The sequence below is a fragment of the Polypterus senegalus genome, chromosome 2, assembly GCF_016835505.1.
Source record: "Polypterus senegalus isolate Bchr_013 chromosome 2, ASM1683550v1, whole genome shotgun sequence".
Lineage (NCBI taxonomy): Eukaryota > Metazoa > Chordata > Cladistia > Polypteriformes > Polypteridae > Polypterus > Polypterus senegalus.
Window position 1 is genome coordinate 122605889 of NC_053155.1, and position 26169 is coordinate 122632057.

Here is a 26169-nt window from a genome sequence, read left to right on the forward strand (position 1 = left end):
GGCCGGACATTCTCCTTCAGGATTTTTTGGTAGACCGTAGAATTCATGGTTCCATCTATCACAGCAAGCCTTCCAAGTCCTGAAGCAGCAAAACAACCCCAGACCGTCACACTACCACCACCATATTTTACTGTTGGTATGATGTTCTTTTTCTGAAATGCTGTGTTCCTTTTACGCCAGATGTAACGGGCATTTGCCTTCCAAAAGTTCAACTTTTGTCTCATCAGTCCACAAGGTATTATCCCAAAAGTCTTGGCAATCATTGAGATGTTTCTTAGCAAAAATGAGACGAGCCCTAGTGTTCTTTTGCTTAACAGTGGTTTCGTCTTGGAAATCTGCCATGCAGGCCGTTTTTGCCCAGTCTCTTTCTTATGGTGGAGTTGTGAACACTGACCTTAATTGAGGCAAGTGAGGCCTGCAGTTCTAGACGTTGTCCTGGGGTCTTTTGTGACCTCTCGGATGAGTCGTCTCTGCGCTCTTGGGGTAATTTTGGTAGGCCGGCCACTCCTGGGAAGGTTCACCACTCATCCATGTTTTTGCCATTTGTGGATAATGGCTCTCACTGTGGTTCACTGGAGTCCCAAAGCTTTAGAAATGGCTTTATAACCTTTACCAGACTGATAGATCTCAATTACTTCTGTTCTCATTTGTTCCTGAATTTCTTTGGATCTTGGCATGATGTCTAGCTTTTGAGGTGCTTTTGATCTACATCTCTGTGTCAGGCAGCTCCTATTTAAGTGATTTCTTGATTGAAACAGGTGTGGCAGTAATCAGGCCTGGGGGTGGCTACGGAAATTGAACTCAGGTGTGATACACCACAGTTAGGTTATTTTTTTAACAAGGGGGCAATTACTTTTTCACACAGGGCCATGTAGGTTTGGATTTTTTTTCTCCCTAAATAATAAAAACCATCCTTTAAAAACTGCATTTTGTGTTTACTTGTGTTATATTTGACTAATGGTTAAATGTGTTTGATGATCAGAAACATTTTGTGTGACAAACATGCAAAAGAATAAGAAATCAGGAAGGGGGCAAATAGTTTTTCACACCACTGTATGTGCACAAACCCAGCATAAAGGGGGAGTTTGGTGCAGGTTGTGCCACTATTGGCACGGGGGCACTTCAAGCTTCCTGAAGGCTGGAGAGTATCAACATGGAGGTGGAGGATCTGAGCAACTGCTAGCAAACTGAAGTGTAAAGTGATCCACAGGACTGCAATACAATTTGACAGTGTTGTGCAACAATAAGGTGAGCCGGTATGGAGGATGTGGAATGGCTAGCTAGCCGACGTGCTGTAGGCAAACCAGAACAGCTGCATGTAGTTATTCATTCTCCAGGAAGGCAGTATACTATGGCTACAAAAGAGTCAGAGGAGAGACCTAAGCCAAAACTGATGTCTGAGTAGTATGAATCAGTGTTGGTTGAGTATTTGACATCTAAACTGTTCTTGGGTTTTGCAGATGGGGAATCTAACCTTTTGAACAAATCTGCAGAAGAACAGGTAGGAGCAATTTGCTGACTGAATGAAGACAAGAACTAGCCAGCAAGCCCCTGGTGGTCAAGCAACCCATTTAACTTGACCGGGCAAAGCATGAAATGTTGATATAGAGCCATCTTGTATATTGTGCATCTTATTGTGCAAGATGAAGGATGTGGGCTGGGTGTGATGCCATTTTAGTGGCAGGCACAAGCAGGAAATATGGAGATAAACTAGACCCTGGCAATGGAGACTGGCTCTGAGAACTTGCCTCTCTGGCAGAAAAGGAGCCTGAACTGGTGCAGGAGATGCAAAAGTACCAGCTAGATATATTTGTTGTCATCTCCACACACAGCAAGGGTTCCGAAACCAAACTTCTTGATCAAGGGTTGTCTCTCTCTCCTGCACTGGAGTTCTCATGCGTAAAAGACTCAGGCTGGTTTTGGGGATACTCACATACCCTAGTTATTTGGCTTGGGAGGGGGATGACGATGGACTGTTCAGTTGCAACGAAGAAAACTCTTACTGTTGCTTGTGTGTATGCAGCTATTCTGAGTATTCAGCATTCTTAGAGATGAGGGGAGGGTGAGGTGCTTTCTGGGTGACTTTAATGCTGACTTTGGAAATGATGAAAATACCTGTAGGAGCATGACTGGGTGGAATCGCCTGCCAGATCTGAACAAGAATGGTGAGTTCTTATTGGATTTCTTTGCTATTCATGGATTGTCCAGAACAAACAACGCGTTCTAATACAAGGAGGCTCATAAATGTACCTGTTACCAGAGGACCTTGGCCTAAAGGTTGATGATAGATCTTGTAGTTGTATCATCTGACCTGAGACCATATGTTTGGATACTTGGAAGAAGACAGAGGAAGAGCTGTCAACTAATTACCACTTGGTTGTGAGTTGGATTTGAAGCGGGAGGTGCAGGTCAGGTTGACCAGGGAAAAATAAACAAGCAGTTATTGTTTCCTGGGAATGTCTGGCTGAGGTTTCTGTTGATGATGAATTTAACTCCTACCGCCGAAAGAACTTCTCCCATATGCAGAGTGAGGTCGGAGACATTGAGTCCAAATGGATCCTTTTCAAGACCTCAGCTTTGGAAGTGGCTGCTAATTGCTGTGGTCTTAAAGTGTTTGGGGCATCTCATGACATAGACCTTGGGATTCAATGGTGGACACCAGAGGTGAGGGAAGATGTCAGACTAAAGATGATGACCTTCAGGGAAATGCTCTCTATGGGGTCTCCTGACACAGTTGAGACAAGATAAGAGGACTGCGGCAAAAGTAGTTGCCGAAGCAAAAGTTTAAACATGGCAGGAGTCTAGAGAGGCCATGGAGAAAGACTATCTAATGGCCTCAAGTGTTTTCTGTAAAAACTGTTCAACACCTCAGGAGAGGAAGGAATGACCTTGCCCACACTATGGTTAAGCAGGGATGGGAAAGTGCTGTCATCTTTAGGGGAAATTTTTGAGTAGTGGAAGGGCCACTTTGAGGAACTCCTCAACCTGGTACACATGCCCTTCTACCAGTAGGACACATCAACCAATATGTGAGGAATGTGAAGATATGAATCAATACTTGGTAACATTCTTGGCATAAAAAAAATTAATGAATTTGGTAAGTTTTTAAAGCTTTTGTTTTCATGTTTGCTTTGCTTAGATACCCCTTAGACATAATTTTAGATAGCATAAACCTATTTTTTTATTTTTAAAATGTTTCACTTTAGAACACAATTTCATGCATCAAATTAATATATACCATGATTGTGAAGAAATAATCTGATTAAAAAATAGTAAACTTATTCTTAAAATTCTGACACAGATTTAGTTTGATTTTTTTAGATGACTAAGTTGTGTTCCTTATTATTTTTATGGTTATATGTACAGTATTATATGAAAATAAAAGTTGAACTCCCCTGAACAAAATGAATACAAGGGTTCAGCTAAATCATAGTAAAACCTATAATCATGACAGTCACTAACAGAATTTTAATTTCTCACATATTGTGTAAATAAATACTGCAAAACTGTTAAGTAAATTATAACTCACCTTGTGGAAGGATGCAACATTTTGCCCCCACCACATCCATAAAGACTGTCTGGTTCACCTATACGTCTGTAAACCTCAATAAGAAGGTCCTAAAAATTCAATAAAATATTTTGTTTAAAAGAAAAATGCACACTGCTAAATAAAATAAAAGCTTTATATGTCACAATTCAAAATGCAAATATAAAATACAGAGGAATTAAGCTTTTCTTAAGTTAACATCTTTAAAAGTTTTAACATGATTTCTAAAATCTATATATATAAAATTCTTTTCACGTTTGAAACGGAAATTGCATATGACCATGCGAAACGGAAATTACGTATGACCACAGAACATATTATAATACAGGAACTAATCACTTCATTTGTGGATCCCATTTTTAAATTGTCTTTACAAATTGTTATTATTTGTGTGAAAGTTATTTTACTGATATTGAAAAGAAGTAAATACAAACACGCCGATCTATCCCATAGAAGTGCGCCCCGTGTCGCCCTCTCCCAACCCTCCTCTCTGGAATCCAGCGCTGTGACTGTCGCGGAAACTGCCACATTGCAAATTTTTTTTTAATTGCCAGTACTTGATAGTGGAAGAGATGAGGAAAACATTGTTGTGTCTTTCTACTTTTTAACTGCGCAGAGCTGTAAACAATGCAAAAACGAGAACGCCTTCAGCAACAAGGGGTCGTGAGAACAAAGTGGACACTGGGAGGTTCGGAATGACGGGCTGCTCTGCCAGGTCGAGAGCTTTGCAGTTTCGGGCAGCGTCCTCGCTTCTCGCACTGCTTGTGACACTTCGAGTGCCCCTTTGGCTCCTGGGAGAGTGGAAATCTTTGCGAATGAGTGTAATCGACGCCATCGAAGCATGACTCTCCTCGTAAATTGCATTGCACGACTACTTACTGTTCCTTAAGGTGAGTTCAGGTCACTAAAACCCCGCAACATTCAAGGTTGCTTTTGTGATGAATTCTTTTAAGAACATGGATGGTTTACATCTAAGAAGATGTACCGACCTCTTCATGTGAAGTATTGGATTTGGGAATTGTTTGGACCTTCTGCCCGTTAAGCACGGAAGGTCAGCGTCCACATTTCTCAGAATAATTTTTCTCTTAAATCACAGGCACGTAGTGCAAGGTTGTCAGGCAGAAATTTGGAGGATCACATAGAAAATGTTATTTCTATACCACAGCGGTCGTGTAGCGCCCTTCACAAGGGATCTGCTACCGAGCGATGATCCAAATAAATTTAAGCTGCTGTTAGTGCTACTTACCTGTTGTGTTATAGCGCCTTTAAAATGTACTTAACCCAAAAGCACTCCAGTACTGCTCAATGTATCTTTACTTCTACATGTTAATGTTTTACTGTTTAATAATTTATATACTACATTTTATTTTTTTCCCTTGCACTCAGTGAGCGAAGCCACTGGGTAATCAGCTAGTATATGTATAATAAAGGCATTTATTATGTGAAACTATTTATAAAGTAATATTAAAAAACTGAACATGTTAGTATCCATTATAGCCCTCCAAAAAACACAAAACCTTTGAAGTCTTAATAATGTAATTATCTCAATTGCCTTCAAATAAATGTATTATATATTGCAAAGCAACAAATTTATATCCTGTTGCAGAAAGCTACTCTAGTTGTGCTTCCTACTTAAGACCAGGACAGGAGCTATTTAAAAAAAGTAAATAAATAAAATGGAATATGGCAGTTTAACTAGTTCAGAATCTGAAAGCTTAGGGAAGTTAACATGCAGTTTGTTTTCAGCCTCTGCTAGATAAGATTTTTGGTCTTAAATTGTTTCTTTATCCGTCTAAAAATGTTGTATTTTAGGGTTTTAACAGGGCATTACAGATAGTTAAATTATTTTTTACTGTATGAAAAGTGTTGTTTGGTATGCAAATAAAAAGTAGAATGCCTTATATTTTCATAGTTTTAATCTAAAAAAAAAAAAAACTATCTTTCAGGGCTTCAATTGTGTGACAAGGTATGGATTTCCCCTCAGAGTAACAACAAATGGGGGCATTTTTTTTGAGATTAGTGCAGGGTTTATCAGAACTATTATTGTGGACTATTATTATCTGATTCATCATATTATGTGCAACTAGTACATTTTTCGATATACAGTTTCTGTCACTTAATTGAAAAATAAACACTGCTTAAAACCAATACTAAAAAACATAAATACTGATATGTTAATGCCACATTAATAAATTTGATAAGCCAATAGAGATGGATGCAGAAGACAGAGAAATACGAAAATAATTGCTTCCTCTGTGCTTTAAGAGCTTATTTTAAAATATTACTGATTAGATCCTGCCATGTTTTGAAAAAAGTCTGTATGGCTCCTCTAACTGAGTATTTGATTTTTTCCAATTTCAAATAGTATAACACATCAGTTTCCCACTGACTTAAAAGAGGAGAGTTTGGGTTCTTCCAGTTTAGCAGAATAAGTCTGCATGCCAAAAGTGTAGTGAATGCAATCACAATTTGTTTGTCTTTCTCCACTTTAAACCCATCTGGAAGAACCCCAAACACAGCTGTTAATGGGTTAGGAGGGATTGTGAGACCAAGGCTGTCTGAAAGGTAATTAAAAATTTTGGTCCAGAATAATGTTAATTTGGTGCAGGCCCAGAACATGTGACCCAGTGAGGCTGGGACTTGGTTGCAGCGTTCGCAGGTTGGATCATGCCCTGGAAACATTTTGGAGAGTTATAGACAAGACAGATGTGCTCGAAATATAATTTTGAGATGTATAATTGTATGCTTTGCGCATATGGAGCCCAAGTAAATTCTCTGCATTGCTACTTTCCACTCCTTCTATGATATATTAATTGAGAGATCTTTTTCCCAGTGTCCTCTTGGATCTTTGAAAGGGAGGGACTGTAAAATTATTTTATATATTGCAGAGATGGTGTCTAAGTCCTTGAGATTGAGCAATATTTTTTCCAGCATTGATGAGGGTGCAAGAAGTGGAAAATCGGGAAGGTTCTCTTAACAAAGTTCCTGATTTGAAGATAGTGAAAGAAATGTGTAGCTGGAATGTTAAATTTGGAATGTAATTGTTCATAGGATGCAAAGACGTTGTCTATATAAAGATCTCTAAGCAAGTTAATTCCAAATTTTTTCCAGATATTAAAAACTGCATATGTTCGCGAAGGTTGAAAGAGGTGGTTCTTTTGCAGAGGTGCTACAGATAGAAGCTTCTCCGTCTTAAAATGCTTTCTACATTGGTTCCATATTCTAAGTGAGTGAAGCACAATTGGGTTATTAGTATATTGCCGATAACTTGTGTTTATTGGCGCACAGAGCAGGTAATATAAAGAAGTACTGCAGGATTTTACTTCTATTGAGGACCAAGCCTGTATATGTTCTTCTATTTGTGTCCAGGTTTTTATCGCTTGTATATTTGCTGCCCAGTAATAAAACTGGAAGTTAGGTAGAGCCATGCCGCCTTCTGCCTTTTGTCTTTGTAGGGTCGCTCTTTGTATGCGTGGATATTTTGAGTTCCAAATAAATGAGGTTATTATTGAATCTAATTGCTGAAAGAATGATTTATTAATGTATATTGGAATGTTTTGAAATAAAAAAAGGAGCTTAGGAAGAATATTCATCTTAACAGTGTTGATTCTTCCAGCTAAAGTGAGATGAAGGGTTGACCATCTATGCAAGTCTTGCTTAATTTTTTCCATGCAGACGGCGAAATTTTGCTGATAAAGAGCTTTATGTTTACTTGTGATGTTTACCCCTAGGTATTTAAACTGTTCTGCAAAGATAAAAGGTAGGGTGTCTAATCTAATATTATATGCTTGAGAATTCACTGGAAAGAGTACACTTTTATTCAGATTAATTCAGAGATCTTTTGAAATTCTGTGAGTGCTGTTAAGACTGCAGGCACAGAATTTTCTAGGTCTGATATATACAGTACCATATCATCTGCATATAATGAAATTTTCTGTTCCAGTCCTTCTCTGATAATCCCCTTTATCTGATCAGTATTTCTACAGTGTATTGCCAGTGGTTCAATGGTGATTGCAAAAAATAGCAGTGACAAGGGGCATCCTGGTCTGGTCCCATGTTCTAGTTTAAAGTAGTCTGAACAAATGTTGTTAATACAAACTGAAGCTTCTGGGTTAGTATACAGTAATTTGATCCACACACAAATGTTCAGGCCAAACCCAAATTTCTCCAATGTAGTAAAAAGGTATTTCCATTTAATCATGTCAAATGCTTTTTCTGCATCCAATGATAATAATATTTCTGGGGTGTTTGATTTAGTTGGTGAGTATATTACATTAAACAGGCGTCGAAGATTTGAAGATAAGTGTCTGCCCCTGAAAAATCCAGTTTGATCTGTTTAATTTTTGAACCGGTTATATTTGATATCCATGCAGGTGTCAAAGTGGTAATGATGCTGCTTCGCAATAAGGAGGGCATAGGTTTGAATCCCAGGTCCTCCCTGCATGGAGTGCTTTAAGTAGTGAGCTATTATTATCATTAATAAAAGTAATGGTAATTATCTGTTTGTATAATGAAGATTCATCCTATGGAGGGGTTTTCATGAAATCATTAGCTTCGCAAAGAAGGGAAAGAATATATAATTCTTTTCTGTGTTATTATGCAGTGTAACTTTCTGTGCCACACGTGTGATTTAACTATCATGTATAAATATATTTTTTCTCAACAGAAATGCCTTAGGTGCAACAATTCAGAATAGAGTACATTCTCTCACTTGACTAACATTAAAAAAATATATAAAACAGAAGTTTTGATAGAAGGCAGAAGAAAAGAGACAAGGGACAAGCTCAACTGCATTTGTTCTTAATGTTGACTTTTGTTGGAGCATTAGACACAAGGAGTCTAGAAAACAACTTCAGTGGCCTTCCTCCCTCAACAGATGAAGGCCAGGTTCTTCAAGTGTGAGCTTGTTTGAATTTTGTCAACATTTTTGTCACTGCTTAGTCATAAACAATTAATTTCATAGTACCTGTAAACTTTTTCCAGTTTCTTCTCTACTTTTTTCACTTAAACTGGTAATTGTAAAGCTCTGACTTGACTCCTCAAACAAAATTCTTCGAGAAACTTTGGATGCATTCCTGTTTAAAAAATAAAAAAAGGATTAGTGTCTATATTGTGTTTTTATTCTTTGTTCAGTTATCAAAGAAATAAAGAAGTAGGCCTCTCAATTGACTGCATATACTTTAAATCAGATTTTTTATTTTAATGACAATCAATGGTGGATGATGACTATTTGGTCACTTGAGAACATGTCAACAATGTAAGAGCATTTTGTCAGTCACTGCAGTGGCTGCATATTTTTTCTATGCAATCAATTTTTTCACTGTGAGCAATGTGAAGTCAGCTTCAGTTGGTAATGAAATTTAATAAAATGCCTAACCTCTGAATGCTGTATTTAGGGAAAAGGACAGAAAAAAGTTCCAGAAGGGTGCTCACTTTATTGTGTAACTGAACATTTTATTGATTTTCTTAAATTAATGAAATTTATACAGTTAGAATTTGTGAGAAGGCAAAATTAATCCATTCATCCAATTATTGAATCCATATTTTCTATTACACCACTGTTGACAGGAAGTGCTCCTGCTTCTGGTTTGAGAAGGAAAATCATTTGTCAGTGTAACCATTGCTACCTGGAAGAAATCTCTGTAATTAATACTATTAAAACCAGGTTCAAAAGTGAACTTTTCTTTGTTTCCAATACCTCTGACTTTCTTCATAGTCTGATCTGATCTTGTCCACATATATTTCAGAGTACAGTAAAGCAGTAAAATCAGCAGCACATGACTGAGCTGCAATTGCAACTTCAAAGTAGTTTAATTCCAGCCAGAAACTGTTATCAAAAACTGTGCCACAGGCAGAACTGCAACAAAGAAGACAAAATAATAGAAGCCGGCAGTTAGATGTTTTCAATGGAAGGAAGCTGTTACTAGCTTATAAATTAATGTCATTTACACCTGTACTTAGCTTATGAATTAAAGTTATTTACCCCTGTGTAGACCTGTTCTGTCTTCTAAGGTTATCAACAACAGCCAGCATTGTTCTTAATGAGGCTTTATCTAAGTGTCCATAGGTCAAACTCTCTGCCTCTGTAATTAAAATATACAGAATCAAAAACACAGGCTTCTGAAAGTTATACTGCACCTCTGATAGTAGGCACTATCAAACTAATAATGTGTATTTGTGTGGATTTAGATCTAAACATTTTCAGAGTTAATAGCAATTATATTATTATATATTATTGTACTTAAAACTAATTTAGAAACAGAACAAATAAGGCACTATATACTGATACCAAACATTATGTTGACAGCTTAAAAAATCTTAAAAGGTTTCTATTTTTTTGCAACAGCTCTCATAAATACCTGAGCTGTAATTAAAACCTTAAAGTAGTATATTTTCAGGAGAACAGAACATGAAATTGTAATGCACTTTTAACTGAAAATGTGCCTGAACTTTACAGTAAGCTTTCAGTAGTAGGCCTTCCAGTAAGATGTAATAGTGGGCCATGAAACATTAAACATAAAAAAATATACATAAATGATAAGAGGTCCCAACTAAGAAATTCTCATAAATGGTAACATTTTAAAACCTCTTGTGCAACAGTTGTACAGTATGTTATTTTGACTTCTTACCAGAGTCCATATTAGCAGGAGTGGTAGATCTACTGGACACAGATGAGGCTTTCGAACAAGTAGAGAAGAAAGCCTGAATTTGCTTAGATAATAAATTGCGCCAAAAATTATCTGTGTCATGCAAAAGGATGTCATGGATCAAAAAAGGTAGTATAGTCTGACAGAAGTCTGTCTTCACCTGAATAAAAAAATACAGTTAAATGAAAATATAGCATATTTATGTATGCTTGTACTAGTAACTTATTTTGCTTGCAAAATAGACCTTATATAGTATATAGATTACCTCAACATTAGTAAATGTTTCTGTTCAGCGATTAAGCAGATAAGCGAGATCAGCAAACCTCAGTTCTACAAAATGTCACTGGCTTAAAGGGTGATCAAAATTATAATCATTATTTCATATAGATATATATGTTAAGTATTATGCTAAACAGATTTTAATATGATACAGTAACATTTTTGGAGAGTACCATTCTTAGAAGTCAAACATGACAACTTAATAAATATACTCTGCAACTATGTTTAAGACAAAAATAATTAAATTTAATGTAAAAAATGAGCAGCATCATTTCTATATCAGGCTCCTTTTCACAATTCTCTTTATAAAGCATAAAATAGTTACAATTAAAATTGAAATATCTTTCTCAATAAACAAACATAATTCTGTCTTACACTACACAGTGGGTCCAGCAATATCAAGACTTCATTCTTCACTCCATCAGATTTCAAAAGTGCAAGAGTCAAATTCCTTAACCATGAGTTATGGCAGCTATTCTGTGGCACCCAGAGATCAGTCTTATTCAGTGTATCTGTTGGATCCATGACATTCTCTACAGATACCTCAATAGCCTGTTGCAGAACAGTAAAACAATAATTTTTCACAATGTTATTAAAAATAGTGAAATCAAGAAAAATGTACACCAAACACAGAACATTTATAAATTGTGAATTCTCGATATATACTGAGCTTAAACCCATAATGCCCTCCCCGATATATGGGATACAGAGGTAATGACTGCTAGTATTTTGTATGAGACAGAAGTACCAAATGTAACTTTTTACTGTGTGAGCAAGTTTTAATTCTTTAGAAAAGCACTACCCTTTTTAAATCCCATCCTATCACTTTAAGTAAGGATACAGTAAGTATTTCCAACATTTAAGTGGTTTTTGTGAATATGTAGTGTTCAGTTTAGCTGTGCTTCCATTTTTTCTTAACTTTAGCAGGCAGTAAGCTTAAATTAACTGAAATACACCAAAACAGTTAATGAATGAAAACCAAGCATCTTGAATGATGAAGGAAAAGAATAATTTAATTAGACGTTGTTCATAGATGTTTGGCACAGGAAAATGAAAGCAACTAAAAATACACATTCACATACACACACAGGGAACACAAAAAGCTGGTGAAGTGACAAATGAGCAAACTGCATACCATACATCTAGTTTATATAATTTAAATCCCTATCAAGAAGTACATAATTCACTGAAATTAGAAATTACTCATAACAAAAGTGAATGTGTGCAGCAAAAGCTTGACAAAAAATTTGATAATATTAAAAACAAAAGTCTGGTATTGTCAGTGGTTTGCAGGATCAATGCAATTGTCATTTGCAAGCGTTCTGCAACTAAATATTAAGTTTGTTCTTCTTTAATTCAAGTTGCTTTGTCCAAAATACTGAAAACTGGTACAATATTTTTCTAAGACATAAAACTAATCAGAAATGAACATTTTATACTTCTCCTTTACATTACTCTTTTACTTTAACCTGAATTGCTTCGGTAAACCTTAAAAATAAAAATTTGAACTTCACTGTCTAAAAAAAGTCCTAAGGAGAGCACAACTCTATATTTTAGCTTTTGTTACATTGTCATTTGGTCTGTTATTTGCCTAATTAAAATTAATGTGACCATCTCTTTCCTGCTGACACACACAAACATATATTATATGATACATTTTAAGAAAATAACACTTCAGAAAACCTATACCTTCTTTTTAGAGGTCTTGAATATACTGAAATAAACTAAAATGTGATCATCATTCTTCCGATGTCTCTCCCAGAAATTAATTCCAGTCTTTGTGTTTAATATGTTTTTCAAGCAAGTGACCGCTGCTAATCGAACTTCAATGCTATAAAAAAAAAAAACAGCCCATGTCATTTTTAAACAAAATCAGCAAAAATCAGAGCAATCAAAACAATGTGGCAAATAACCTGATCTTCAATCATTTTCATCTGAAAAGTTACTAATTACTCAATATTATTATTATTCTTGTACTGGTGCCTTGCAGTGGATGGGTCTGTTTCTGACTTAATAGGCTTCAGCTCTCTGTAACCCTGTGTTCACTTAGCTCTAAATTAATTTAAGATCTGTAAAAAGTATAAATAAAAGTCAGTGTTAAATTTTAAATAAAATTGAAATAAATATGTAGAAAAAATGTTTTTTTCACATTTCATATGTGGGTTGTTCCAGTTGGTAAAGAAGCAAGGAGTGTTCTTAATTAGAAAAACTAAAAAAAAACAATCATCGTGGCATTGAACATGGACTGGTTAATCATCAAAACAAACCCTAATAAGACACTGCCATCCATTAAATAGTCTTTTATAAAGCTCTTTACCTAGACTTTATCACTCCTAGTTTCACATTCACAGGAATAACCTTTTGGTTTTTCTTGGGCTTTTCCAACTAGTTCATAGTTTGTTTTGAAACTGTGAGGCCCAGGATAATGTGGGAAAATGTGCACGAAACATGCAACAAGGTGAGTGACCCACAGTATGTGAGCACAGAAATGATTAATCTAATTTAGAAAAATGTTTATACTCTGTGTAAATATCTTTATTCAGAACACAATAAATGGATGTGTCATTAATAATAAATGCTCTATAAAAATACAGTATACCTTACTGTAACAGTAAACATGCAAAATGTGTAGGTAACTTTGTTTAGATTTCAAATGACATACTCCAAAAGAATGAAATGAAAAATACTTTCTATTGATAAAAATGATACTGAAAAACGGATTTAATATACTTTACTATGTATAATTATGCTATTGCAAAAATGAATAAATATGACCAAATTATTTCCATACTTTTCTTTAGTAGTTAATGTTTGACTCTCTTGGATTAGATAAACTCTTGTTCAAAAACTGTGTGCTAACAAAAGCACATCTACTGTTTGCACTAGCTTTTTCATTAATATTTATAAAGTAACAGATAAAATGGTCAGATTTCCTGTTCTAGGATTGGACACATGTTCTTAGTGCTAAAGTTGTATGTATTTGATTATAACAAAATACAGTATAAAGTAAGGAATTAATTTAACACAAGTGATAATTTTCAGTGGAGATATTATGTTTACAGATTGTGACGATCTGGTGATAAGAAAGAAAGAGAGTAAGAAAGAAAGAAAGAAAGGAGTTTCATAATTAAAAATAAAACCAAACAATAATTAGTTTGTAAAAACCTACATTGTGAAAACGTCTAATTCAGCAGCCATGTATTATTTCTGGCTTGCCCCTGTAGTTATGTCAACCTCATTTGGATTAAATTATATTCACATTCTTTTCACATATCAGATAAGAGTTGCAGGTCTATTGTAATATGACCCTTGATATGCTACTGCTTTGAAAATGCAAACAATGTTACTAAAGACCTTATTTATCCTGTACAGCCAGTTTCTCCTTCTTCTGTTCTGACTAGCAGTGCAGGTATATTGTCATTCATACCACTAGGGTTTTTATCAATAATATTTAAGGTTTTTTCTCCAGGATTCGCCCCATTCTGGAGTTGTTCTTTTCATCTTCTTAAGCCTTAAGCATATACTGTAAATCTGTCCTGGAGGTATATTTTGGAACAGCAGGCACTATATTAAAAAGCAAGCTGCAATATGCCTGCTATAAGTTTTTGCACAAATGAACTGTGATGACCTGTAAATGTACTCTTTGGGACTGTTTTATGATCTATACTTACTGCACTTTCAGGTTCATCCAAGTGTATAATCTTAGTTTAGAATGAACAGACAATTTACAATTAAACAGTAAAAGGAACGAGAGACAGCAAGAAATTGTTTGCATGGATCAAATACTAGGATCAAAGATTTTAGGGAGTACTGTCCATCACCAAAATTCCTTGCCAATCATCTGTGTATAACATCATGAGGTCTGTCCATGCATTACTTTGACTGTTAAATTTAAACAAGCCGCTTGGGATGACACCCTTTTCAAATCAAGTCAAGTAGCTTTTTTGTCATACCATCCATACAAAGTATTGCAGCATAGAGTGGCACAAAATAACGTTTCCCAGGACCACAGTGCAAAATATATATACATCTTTTTTAACAGTGATATTTTCTTTTGCTGCTATTGTTTAGGACTATACATCCAGAATTTATAACAGAAAATACAAATGGATAGCACTTTTTACTGCTGTTATTATTCTATGCAATAAAGTAGATACAGGGAACCTTTTGTGGGGAGAGTGCTACATTTTCTCAAAAGATTAGCAGGCTAAGGAGGACACTCTAATAAAGCTGACAATAAGGTAAGTACTATGCTTCTTTGGTTGTAAGTAGCATTAACCAAGCCTTCATGTGTCTAGGTTATTCTCAGGGACCAAGGTGTGTCACTCTTTAGGTCTAGGTTATATCTGGAGACAACTGTGTGTTGTCCATGCCAAAGCTGGTGAGTCCCTGTGTGCAGAGTACTAAAGAGAGCCAGGCAATACATCACTCACATTCAGTGTTTAAGTCAACATAAGTCAACAGGATGTGTGTGTGTGTTGCCTTGTGTGCAAAAGTAGACCCAATCAAAAATGAAATTTGGTGAGTCCCACTCAAGGAGCTAAATTTGCCGACTGATAATTTGGTGTCTGATGGAGTTTTAGCTTCCTGTGCTACATAATAAAAATGAGCATAAACTAATTATCTTATAGCTTATGATTATGTCACTTACTTGCGGTCAGTTAAAGCATTATTTATTGAATGCAGAATTACATAAAGCCACTGAAACTCCTTCTCTTGAAACAGATCTTCTGCTTTTGAGTTCAGATAGTCCTTATTGTGGAACAAAGCCACTGTAGCAAAATCCACAGGGCCCACTTCACCAAGACAGCTTCCAGCAGCCTCTTAATACAAAGAGATTAAAGTGCACAGGAACACAAAATTAATTACGGGAAAATCAAAATATAAGAGCACCAGAACAAAAATGCACTGCATAATATTTACCATGTTTCATTTTTCACACTTACAGCATAAAAATATTTACTATTGTTTGATCTCACAAATGAGAAATGTAACATAACATCATTCTTAAAACCACTTAATTCAACTAAGGTTCATTGGGAGCCAAAGCCAGTCATGTCAGGAGTGGGCATAAGGCAGGAACCAACCCTGGATGGGACACCAGATCATCGCAGAACCCACTCACTCACACACAGATCCAACTTAGTATCACTAATTAACCTAACACATCCACCTTTGTGATGTAAAAGGAAATCAAGTTACTCAATGAAAAAACCAAGCACATATTGGGAGAACCTGCAAAATCCACACAGACAGCTGTTGGGCAAAAAATAACAACTCTGAGGCTCTGTGGCAGCAGTTCTAACAACTATTCCACTATGGCACCACTTAAAGTATATACATAACTTTCCTAACTTTTTAACAGATAGCACAGTAACTTTGAGTAACTAAATAATAAATAATTTTAGTTATTCATAACACAATTTATTTACTTTTTTAATATTTTTGACAATGTGCTTCCTTGCCAAGTAACTGAAATGTGTCGGCAGGATATCATATTTATTTTTTGAAAATATCTGAAAGTTGAAGACAATGGTTAATATTTCATTCTTTATAACAGAGGTAGGCAAAAGTTGGACCTGTTGGGCCGCAGTGGCTGCAAGTTTTTGTTCCAATCCAATTGCTTATTTAGAAACCAACCCATGCCAGTCTCAGACTTTATTCAATGTTATGGCTTGTTAACTGCAATGTAATGTTCTTATATTGTAGATTTTGTTCCTTTCCAAAGAGTTCGTCCAAATGTTTTGAAGCCTAAAACAGATTTTCAGTCTCACATTTTTTTCTTTAAGATTTTATTAAAAATGCTCACCTAATATGTCTCTGCTTCCAGAGTGTCCTACTGCTGTTTTGCAGAGCTGTAAGAGTTTTCTAATTAGTTTAAGAAGAATGCTGTCTTGAGGGTCAACTAAGAGAGAACAGAAAAACAAAATATAAAAGAAGTTACATTCACAATAAACTATAAAGTGTTTGCTCCTAGAATGAACTTTTAATAACTAATAGCATGTTACATTGTTTTTACTTAATAATTAATAAAAGATCTTTTGATTGAATGATGATTCAATGTATAGCTAGTATATAACAGTCATCAATTTCTAAACTATATTAATGACACTAAATTTTCAAAAGCATTAACCACAAGGGATTTGTTAAAACCATTTTTAAAATGAGCATCCCCATATAATCAGATAAAGCAGACCCATTAACATATTTATTCACACTAGATTTTAAAATCAAAATGCTATATATCTGTAGTATGAATCTTCCTCAATTCTGTAAACTTCATGTTTCAGTACAGGGTAGCAGTGCATGCAATTAGTCATTTTCAGTACTAATCAGGGAATATCCCTGGACAAGACACCAGCCCACAATAGTGCAAAAATCCACACATACTCATCCAGAACAAATTTAGACTCAATAATCAACTTAACATGGACATCTTTAAGGTGTGGGAAGAAATCTGAGCACCCAAACTCCACATATACAGTAGCTGGGCTGTGATTTGAATTAGGGTTTTCGGATCAGTGAGGGGTGGCACGGTGGCGCAGTGGTAGCTGTGCCTCGCAGTTAGGAGACCCGGTTCGCTTCCGGGTCCTCCCTGCGTGGAATGTTCTCCCGTGTCTCGCGGGTTTCCTCCGGTGCTCCACAATCCAAAGACATGCAGGTTAGGTGGATTGGCATTCTAAATTGGCTCTAGTGTGTGCTGGTGTGTGGGTGTGTCCTGTGGGTTGGCACCCTGCCCAGGATTGGTTCCTGCCTTGTGCCCTGTGTTGGCTGGGAGGCTCCAGCAGACCCCGTTGTATTCGGATTCAGGGGTTATGGATGGATGGATGGATCAGTGAGGTAACCACACTAGTCAACACGGCTCAAGTATGTTAACATGGAAGTTAGTTAATCTGTAAAACAAAATGTATGTGTTTGTTTTTTTAATATAGGTAACTAAAGGAAATACTATACTAAATTGCCTTAAATTACAGAAACAATGTGGTGCCACCACGATCACCAGGCCGTATTTAATCAATACACTACAAGTAATTGGACCTCAATAAGAGTAAGTAAACATTTTGCTGTATTAGTATTAATGAAAAATTTTGTCTCAGGTGCCATCAACAGTAACTAATTAATTGGGTAAAGATATGATGGCTGGGAGACTTGTACTTATGGTTTATACTGGTTTTATGATTTTCAAAGCATTTACTTCTCACCTGTGACCTGTAAATGAGGTACAGTTTTCCTAGAAGATTCTATTACCGAAAGAATACAAATGTTCCACAACATGACAAACACAATAACTCAAAATTACTTTATATTTATTAGGGTTAACATTTCTCTCTAAAGGAACTGGTAAACATTAATTAGGACAATGCATTGAACACCAAAACTAAGATAACTGGTAACTCCAAACTAGCACAATATTAGTACTAGTAGTGATAGGGTAAGTAGTAACAGCAGTATTGTCGCGTGTACAGAGTACAGTATTAACCACTGTCAGTGTATGTGCGTGCATGGCTTTATGCAGGGTTTAGTTCCTGACCTGCCCTCAGTGCTCAGACCCCGAATGAATCAAGCAGGTTCAGAAATGGATGGATGAATGGCTACAAGTCTGCTCACCTTCATTTAAATTTCAACGTTTGAGTGATGACTGAATTCAAGGAAAAATCATCACAGAGTTTTTTTCAGTTTTTCATAGGATCTCATAACCATTAACATTTAAAAATTGCACAACTAGGGCAATGCTAAAATCAGAATGTCTGTCCAATATTCTTGAAAAGGGGATGAGAAAGCTTATCAGAAAGTTTATCAAGAGACCAATGGCAACCATAAATGACATTAAATAACATACAGCACTAAGCAGATACACCCTGTATTATAAAATTATTGTGCATACAAATTTTCCACCACAGTAGTCTGAGTTATAGGGTTTGGTAATAGGTCAAAGCCATTACTCACAAATTCATAAAGGCCCATATATATTTTGCAAGAAATATGAAATTTCCAGATCAAACATTTGGGCAGTAAGTAGTACTACTACCTCACATGTCAAGCATTCTGGGTTTGAATTCTGCACCCAGATGTTGTCAAAGTGCAATTTGTATTGCACATATCATTGAAATGGTAAAGAAGGAGAGAAAGTGATGAAACAGTGGGAGGAAAACATTGAACATCATCACATCATCATTACTTTATAATGTATTATTGTGCTGAAAAAAATGATCCGTCCATTAATTCTATAAATGAAGTTGACTAAATTCAGGATGTGGGGTGGCTAAACCCTATACTGGTGGGTGGAAGTAATTGCAGAGGCTATGGGGGCCCCAGGAAAAACAGTGTCCTTCAACTCAACCTTCTCTGAGTCTCAACATAGTAAAATGTATTATTTTAGTGCAAAGTATAAATTAATAAAATCAAAAGGGAACATTTAATAAACACACATCCTTTAATTTTGTTAAAAACAGATTATATAAAACACCACAATAAAAAACATTTGTATAAAAAAATAAAAAAACAGTAACAGAATAAAGTAAATTTAAAAAATCTAAATAAACAAAAGTAAATAAGCTGCAAATAAGCATAAGATGCACATGGTAATAAAAAACAAATTAAGCATTGTAATATTTTAAAAAAATAAAAAGGGCACATAACAAAAAATTGCTATTGCTAATGGTAATACTGTAACTTTCAAAATGGCTGTTTGTTGGCTTTAGCTACAGCAAATGCAGCTGCTATGTTATCGAGGTCCAAAGACTTTCTACCACTGTGTTCTGTTAAATTTAGATTTGGCTGAAAGCCTCTCCCAGACCTCAAGTAACAATTAAACAGCTTTAAAGATGGAAACTTCTCTTACCAGAAGTAATAGTGATAGGAGCACTTCTTAGATCCTCGTCTCCTTGTTACCCACTCACCTTGCAGATGAATTGGTGCTGCTGACTTTGGGTATTCATTGACTACAGTGAAGTCTGGAGACACTGAAGCTGAATCAGAAAGAGCTGAAATGTCTAAACAAACCGAATCAAACCATATTCTTTCTTCTAGACATATAAATACTCTTCATGATTTGTGAAATTGGCTCTGATTACATTTAATGTTACTATATAAGTAACGTTCATCACAAATACTGACACTTCTGCAATGGAGATGGGGGCCCCCTTTGGAGGGGTTTCTGACTGTGTTGTTATAAAGTGTTGATGCAATGCCTGAAGGGGAATTCCCATTCATTTGTTGTTGCAATGAGCACCTATATAAACAAATGCCGTCTGGGGGTCCTCTCCCACTTCGGGGCCTGCCTTGCCTTGACTGTCCTGTAAGCGTGCTTCTGCTGATGGGGACAAGGCATAGCCCAGCTCTGTACCATACCATCAGAGGGTACATTAATGTACACACCCATACTCACACTAATTTTAAAAAGTAGACCAATTAACCAAGCCAGTGAAAATTAGCTTTATAATGGAACACACATTTTGTAACTTCCTTTTGCAAATGGATTGCTTGCTATGACTTTTGGGTAATTTGCTAGAATTTCAAAAAAAGTGCTATTTAAATTAGTTTTGAGTTAGGATATATTTTTGACACAAATTGTTTTCTTACAGGCTCCAAACCTCACTCAGTCTGTATATTATACAATATATGCAAAGAGAAATTAATGTAAAATGGGAAAAAAGACAAATATTTGCAAAGATAAATTTAACAATCCAAGTAAACCTGGCACTTAAACAATAAATGGAAAATGAAATATGACATATGTGGCAAATAGGAAAAAAACTCCCCTCCGGATCATTCTTTTATGCTTACTTGATTAAATGTACTGACACCATATAGATTATCACTATTTCAATATTTAATGTATGAAATTCAATGGAACTGTGATGTCATTAAAAAAAAAAGAATGCTGCAACTTAAACCAAGTTATTTCCATCTTACTGCTGTTGTCCTAATCTGTGAGATAAGTAGATACATTTTATCAGCTTGGTAAATGATAGACTTTGTGAGGTACACCAAGTACTCATTCATTTGCAATTATTTGCAGAAACACCATACTTATACTTCCTCTTGAATGGGAAGTAATACCTTATTAAAAAAAAAATTGTAAAAATTTAGAAAAAAATAATTTATCACATTTAAAAAACTATCATTATAATCAACCTTACTTAGACATTCTATGATGTTTAAAATCTTTACACTGTTCAGAAACACTTGTATCCAAAATGATCTGCTAAACCCACCAGTCAAACACAAAGTATAATGAGGCTGCTACCTTGAGATTCTTTTAGAAGTTCCCTCATTTGCTCTTTGTGAAGCTGAAGTTGCTTCTTAAGATCAATGAGGCCCTCTAGTCTCGTTATGGGTAAAGAGTCACAGGATGAGACAGAAAGAAAATGCTTTATTTCCTGAAAAAAGATCAAGTAAAAAAAATCTAAATTCTACTTCCTTACAACCTGCCACCTGCTCTTCATAGCTGATTTATAGAATTTCTGTCAATTTAATTATCCCATTTTCTGAAATATTTAATTTCTAAAACAAATTTCATGATAAAAAGTGATATGTGCTTCCACTTTAACTAATGATCTAATTTAACATATAAAAAACATGACTCCATTAGCCAATTTATCACCTAGCTCAAAGTCACAATTTTCAGCATGAACTATAACAATTATAATTTCAATGTGTTAAAAATTGATCATATATTCTAATGATATTAATGAATATGATATTACTAAAAAAACTATATGCCAATTTAATAAAATATTTTCCATTTCCTGATTTCCTTTTTTATCCAAATTAATTCTTAGAAATGTTTCAAAATTCATAGAAATAGACATTACCTCTTCAAGAGTAAAAGGTCCTCTGCTGTATTTGACTTTGTGTTGAGCTGCTCTTAATTCTTTAAAAAGAGGCACATCAGGAAAAGGCTCCAACATTCTTACTGCATTATAGAGATTTTCATTTTCTTTACCCTCAATAACAAGGAACTTCAGCAGACGTAAGACCTTAATTAAAGACAATATGAAATTATGTCAACCAAAAATAAGATTTCCAAGTTTCACACGTAACTTACAGGTTATTAAAACAAATAACATACCTACATTAAATGGCCCTATCAGCTCATAGGCCTATAAAGGAAGTTTGCAGTTCAAAGTCTTAATTTTTATTTATTTATTTATTTATTTTTAAGTACAGCTGGTGATTACTCACCTTTAAAATGGCTGATTAAATCATTAAAAATTTCTGTGATTACAAAATGTTAAATTTAATAAGGTCATTTTGACTACACATAACACTTAATGAAACAGCAGCAAATGAATCTACTCTGCTGAATGCAGTAGTGGATCACAGGTGCTTTATTATTTCCTGTGTTGCTTCTTCATAATGGTCTTCATCCATACACACCAGTAGAGTTGCCACTTGTCCTCATAATGCAGGATTGTCATGTATTGGAACATAAAATGCTGCGCAAAGTACTGAATCAGTAAGGGACATGATCTGACCTGTATTTTCATACACGTTGTTTCATATGTACATTAGCTCTTCTAAGTATAGAGAATAACATAAGAACAATTAAAATCAAACCTGTTCCATATATGGTGTAAGTCTTATTTTTATGTGAAGCTAAAGTTGTTGAAGGTTAAGCAACCGCGAAACATAAGAGGCCATCAAGGTATAGGTCTATGTGCCAGACAAAATGTCAGTGCATCAGGCAAATATGCATGCCATTGAGCTTTTTCGTTCACCACTCGGGTCCGCAACAATAAGGATCCTGAGAGCCGGATCACCCTCGGGGAATTGCACCACAACAACATAGTGCCATAACTGTCGCTCCCTCAAAATGCAGATAATGTGCCTCATTTTAGGACTCCATGAGCAACCGCTCATTCAACACAAAGTCAAACCAGTGATACCCAAGGATTCTCCAAAGAGCCACAGTACCAAAGGAGTCCAGTCTTTGTCTCAGATCACTGGACCTTCGTTCTGTTGTATAGCTATCGGAAGTACCACAGACCCCTTTCCAGCAACCTCATGACCCGCCATGCTCTCCCAATCTATCTACTGGCTTCATAGGAAGAATCACCAGAGACATGAATGTCACTGCCGAGGTAAGTAAACCTCTTGATAAGGTCAACACTCTCTCCGCAGACAGACACACAGCTGATAGCTGTGCCTAAGAGGTCATTAAAGTCCTTGATCTTGATTTTTATCCAGGACACTCGCAAGCTCAGACACTCAGACTCCTCGCTCCGTCTTTCGAGAGCCCCAATCAGAGCCTCCATTGACTCAGCGAAAATCACAGCATTGTCGGCAAAATCAAGATCAGTGAATGCTTCTTTGCCAACAGATGCCTCACAGCTGCTGGACCCCACAACCTTGCCCAACACCCAGTCCATGCAAGCATTGAACAGTAGGAGCAGAGTAGGAGCAAGAACACACCTTTGACGAACCCCAGAATCAACTGGGAAAAATACAGAGGTTCTGCCTCCACTCTGCACAGAACTCACAGTACCAGTGTACAGGCCGGCCTCGATATCCAGCAACCTTCAGGGGATCCCGCAAAGTCTCAGATTGTCCAACAGGGCAGCTCGATCAACTGAGTTGAATGCTTTACGAAAATCGACAAATTTAAACTGACAAAAAAACTCTCCCAAAGCAAACACGGTACATTGTTGTTTAATTAATACTATGCTACCTATTCTAACCTACATTATTAGCTTAGCCTATATTACTCTGTAACCAATAATAATAGGCAATAATCACTTCAAATTGACTGTGCTAGTATTTCCATCCATCTGGACAGTTATTAATTAGACAGTTATTTTAAAATTTATAAATGATATATTCTATGACAATGTGCAATTTAAAACATCTAAGTACATAAGCCTATCAGATACATATTTAGCAGTTTTCTTCAGTCTATCCTTTGCTTTTAAAAACTCTAATCCAATTAGTTCTAATTAGTTAATTAACACTAGAATTACCAGAGCCTACGAAAAAACTTGTAAATCCGTCCCACCTTAAATCGCTTCTTAAAATCGTTCACAGCTCTTCACCAGTGTTTTTTGTCATCTAAATGTGCTGATAAAATCAGGCTGCAAGATGCCGGCTACTCCATCCCCCCACCGACTTGGAACGTGCACAAACTTCTCCCAGCTCATGCCTTGATTGATTTTCTGGGAGTGAAGTGGAGTTTTAGAGTGGAAATAATAGATCGTTGTTTGGAACACACGCATTTCATGTCTGTTCCATTTCTACAGTAATCTGTGTAAACACATTGTTAAAACAGAAACGTTTTTCATATTCTAGTAGTAGATGACAAAATGTAGGCATAAACTATATAATGTATGAAGCCTGAAGTATCAAATAAATACTTTCACAAAAGGTACAGATCTAACACAACAATTGCACTTTTATTCAAAAATATAACTGCCCGTTGACACCCGTTTATTATGACTGCCTCCGTGGCGCAATAGAATAAGCTGCCGACTGGGAATCAAAAGGTTGCGAGTTTGATCCTGCACCACTCCGTTTTGAGAAGTAAATTGCTCTTAGTCTTACTATTTTAGAATAAAAACATACATTTGATTTCAGTCTGTAACAGCCGGTGTAATTTATGATACTTGTAAAGGTATTTTTTTTTTTTTTTTAGTTTTATTATCTCAGCCGCGTTCACGAGCCCAAACACACCCCAACCCCGCATCTGACACTGCTGTTTTCACATAGACGCGCTGTAACAGAGGTAAACTCAGCTCCCTTCTACATCGGAGCAAGAATGCACATACCATTGCTTGCATACTAAAGTGTCAGCAGGCACTTTTCATGGCATTACACACATATTTGAGCATGCCCTCTGCACACTACTTGTGACTTTAGGCTTTAGGAAGTAAGCAAATAAATAAAGGTAAATCGTGTTATAAAATGATTTCTTCAAAACGTCACATATATTTGACTCTTTCTTTTTTTAAAATGTACGTTGATCACCGTCAGCATGTTGTAGCACACAGCATCTGGCCCACCTGCATGTTCTTGCGCGCACTGAATAAGAGACAAATATACACAGCACTCAAACTATCAGTGTATAGACATGGCCATGATATCCAGCAACCTCGAGGGGATCCCGCGAACCCTCTGGATGTCCCACAGGGCAGCTTGATCAACTGAGTTGAACGATTTACGAAAATCGACAAAGGCTGCAAAGAAACTCTGCCGATATTCTCATTTTGCGCTCCTTGAGAACCCTCAGTGCCAGGATGCGGTCGATGGTAGGTGAGCAAGTAATCATGAATCCTATTCAGGACGACCCTAGCAAAGACCTTACTTGGCACCATGAGCAGTGTTATGCCCCTGTAGTTGCTGAAATCCAGGCGATCACCCTTCCCTTTCCAGACAGGGACAACAAGTCCTGTTTTCCAGTCAGTTGGGATGATGCCAGTCTCCCAAATGGAAGCAAAGGTTGCTTGCAATGCCAGGGGGACAGCCTTACCAACAGCCTGGAGAAGTTCACCCCGGATACCACAGATCCCTGCAGCCTTTCCTCCCCTGAGCTGGTTCACCACTTGTGCAATCTCAGTGAGATTGGGTGGTTCACAGCTAATTGGAGGATCAGCCTCAAGAACCATGGACCCAGACATATCTAAAGTCCTAGCCGGAGAATCAGCTTTGAACAGCTGCTCAAAGTAGCAAGCCCAGCGGGTCACAATTGCAGTGTCATCCGTAAGGACTGTTCCATCAGCTGTCCTGACTGCGACTCTCAGAGGAACACATTTGGATGTGCGTAATGCTTAGATTCCTTTGTAAGCAGGACGTGGGTCACTAGACCACAGATGGTGTGTCACTTACTCACAGATTCCTCTAACAAACACCTCTTTATCTGCCTTCAGAGCCCTCGCAGCCGTTCTTCTCAGTTCCCGGTACAGATCAAAGTTGTCATTGAGCCATGCGCTGTGACTCCTCTCGATGATATCCAGGGTGCCCTGCAAGATGAAACACCTCCTTCTGGGAACACCGGTAACACCAAAACAACCCTCAGCAACCTTCATGGTCTTGTTACGGAAGGTCTCCCACATCACATTAGGACCGGCAGTCACACCCAAATCTGCAAGTGCCTCACACAAAGTGTGTGCAAACTCATTAGAAACAGCCTTAAAAAAAAAAAACTATAATAAAGAACTCCTTAAGAACATTTATGTTAGGTAGAATAACCAATTTGGGGGACTAGGCGGTCTTTTGGCCAGGAACTTCTACAGATTTTGTTTGTTTCTCCAGCTTAACTGGAGATTTGTTTACTGTCCACCTAACCTTATCATCGGACTTACATTTAGAGACTTAAGAAAACAATTCTATATTTATGGACTATACTTCTCTTAATTATATACCTAGCTTATGTAGCTTATGTAAGTGTGCATTGGCTATTTTATATACTGTTTATTCATTATTATTCTTATGTGATTTTAATTAGTTTTTTCTTTTCTTGTAACTATTTCTTTAACATCTTGTAAAGCAGTTTGAGCTACATTCCCTTTGTAAGAAAATGTGCTATAGAAAAAAATGTTATTGCTACAATATATCTCATAAGATATTAAAGAAATACTGTATAACCATGTGGGAGGCACGGTGGCGCAGTGGTAGCGCTGCTGCCTCGCAGTTAGGAGATCCGGGTTCGCTTCCCGGGTCCTCCCTGCGTGGAGTTTGCATGTTCTCCCCGTGTCTGCGTGG

General features: G+C 36.5%; 1 protein-coding gene and 1 long non-coding RNA gene across 2 annotated transcripts in view; one reads left to right on the plus strand and one right to left on the minus strand.

Moving 5' to 3' along the window:
• Positions 1–26169, minus strand: part of atm (ATM serine/threonine kinase) — a 184802-nt gene that overhangs the window by 44719 nt on the left and 113914 nt on the right. Inside the window, exons 31-41 of the mRNA XM_039744508.1 lie at positions 21291–21455; positions 20723–20855; positions 16283–16378; positions 15125–15296; positions 12163–12304; positions 10849–11025; positions 10177–10354; positions 9531–9630; positions 9246–9404; positions 8514–8622; positions 3530–3618 (exon numbers count right to left, since the gene is read on the minus strand). Of these exons, the coding sequence (XP_039600442.1) occupies positions 3530–3618; positions 8514–8622; positions 9246–9404; positions 9531–9630; positions 10177–10354; positions 10849–11025; positions 12163–12304; positions 15125–15296; positions 16283–16378; positions 20723–20855; positions 21291–21455 (1520 nt within the window). The remainder of the gene's footprint in view (positions 1–3529; positions 3619–8513; positions 8623–9245; positions 9405–9530; positions 9631–10176; positions 10355–10848; positions 11026–12162; positions 12305–15124; positions 15297–16282; positions 16379–20722; positions 20856–21290; positions 21456–26169) is intronic.
• The window catches only part of LOC120523301, a 93168-nt gene that overhangs the window by 39927 nt on the left and 27072 nt on the right, over positions 1–26169 (plus strand). The window lies entirely within an intron of this gene.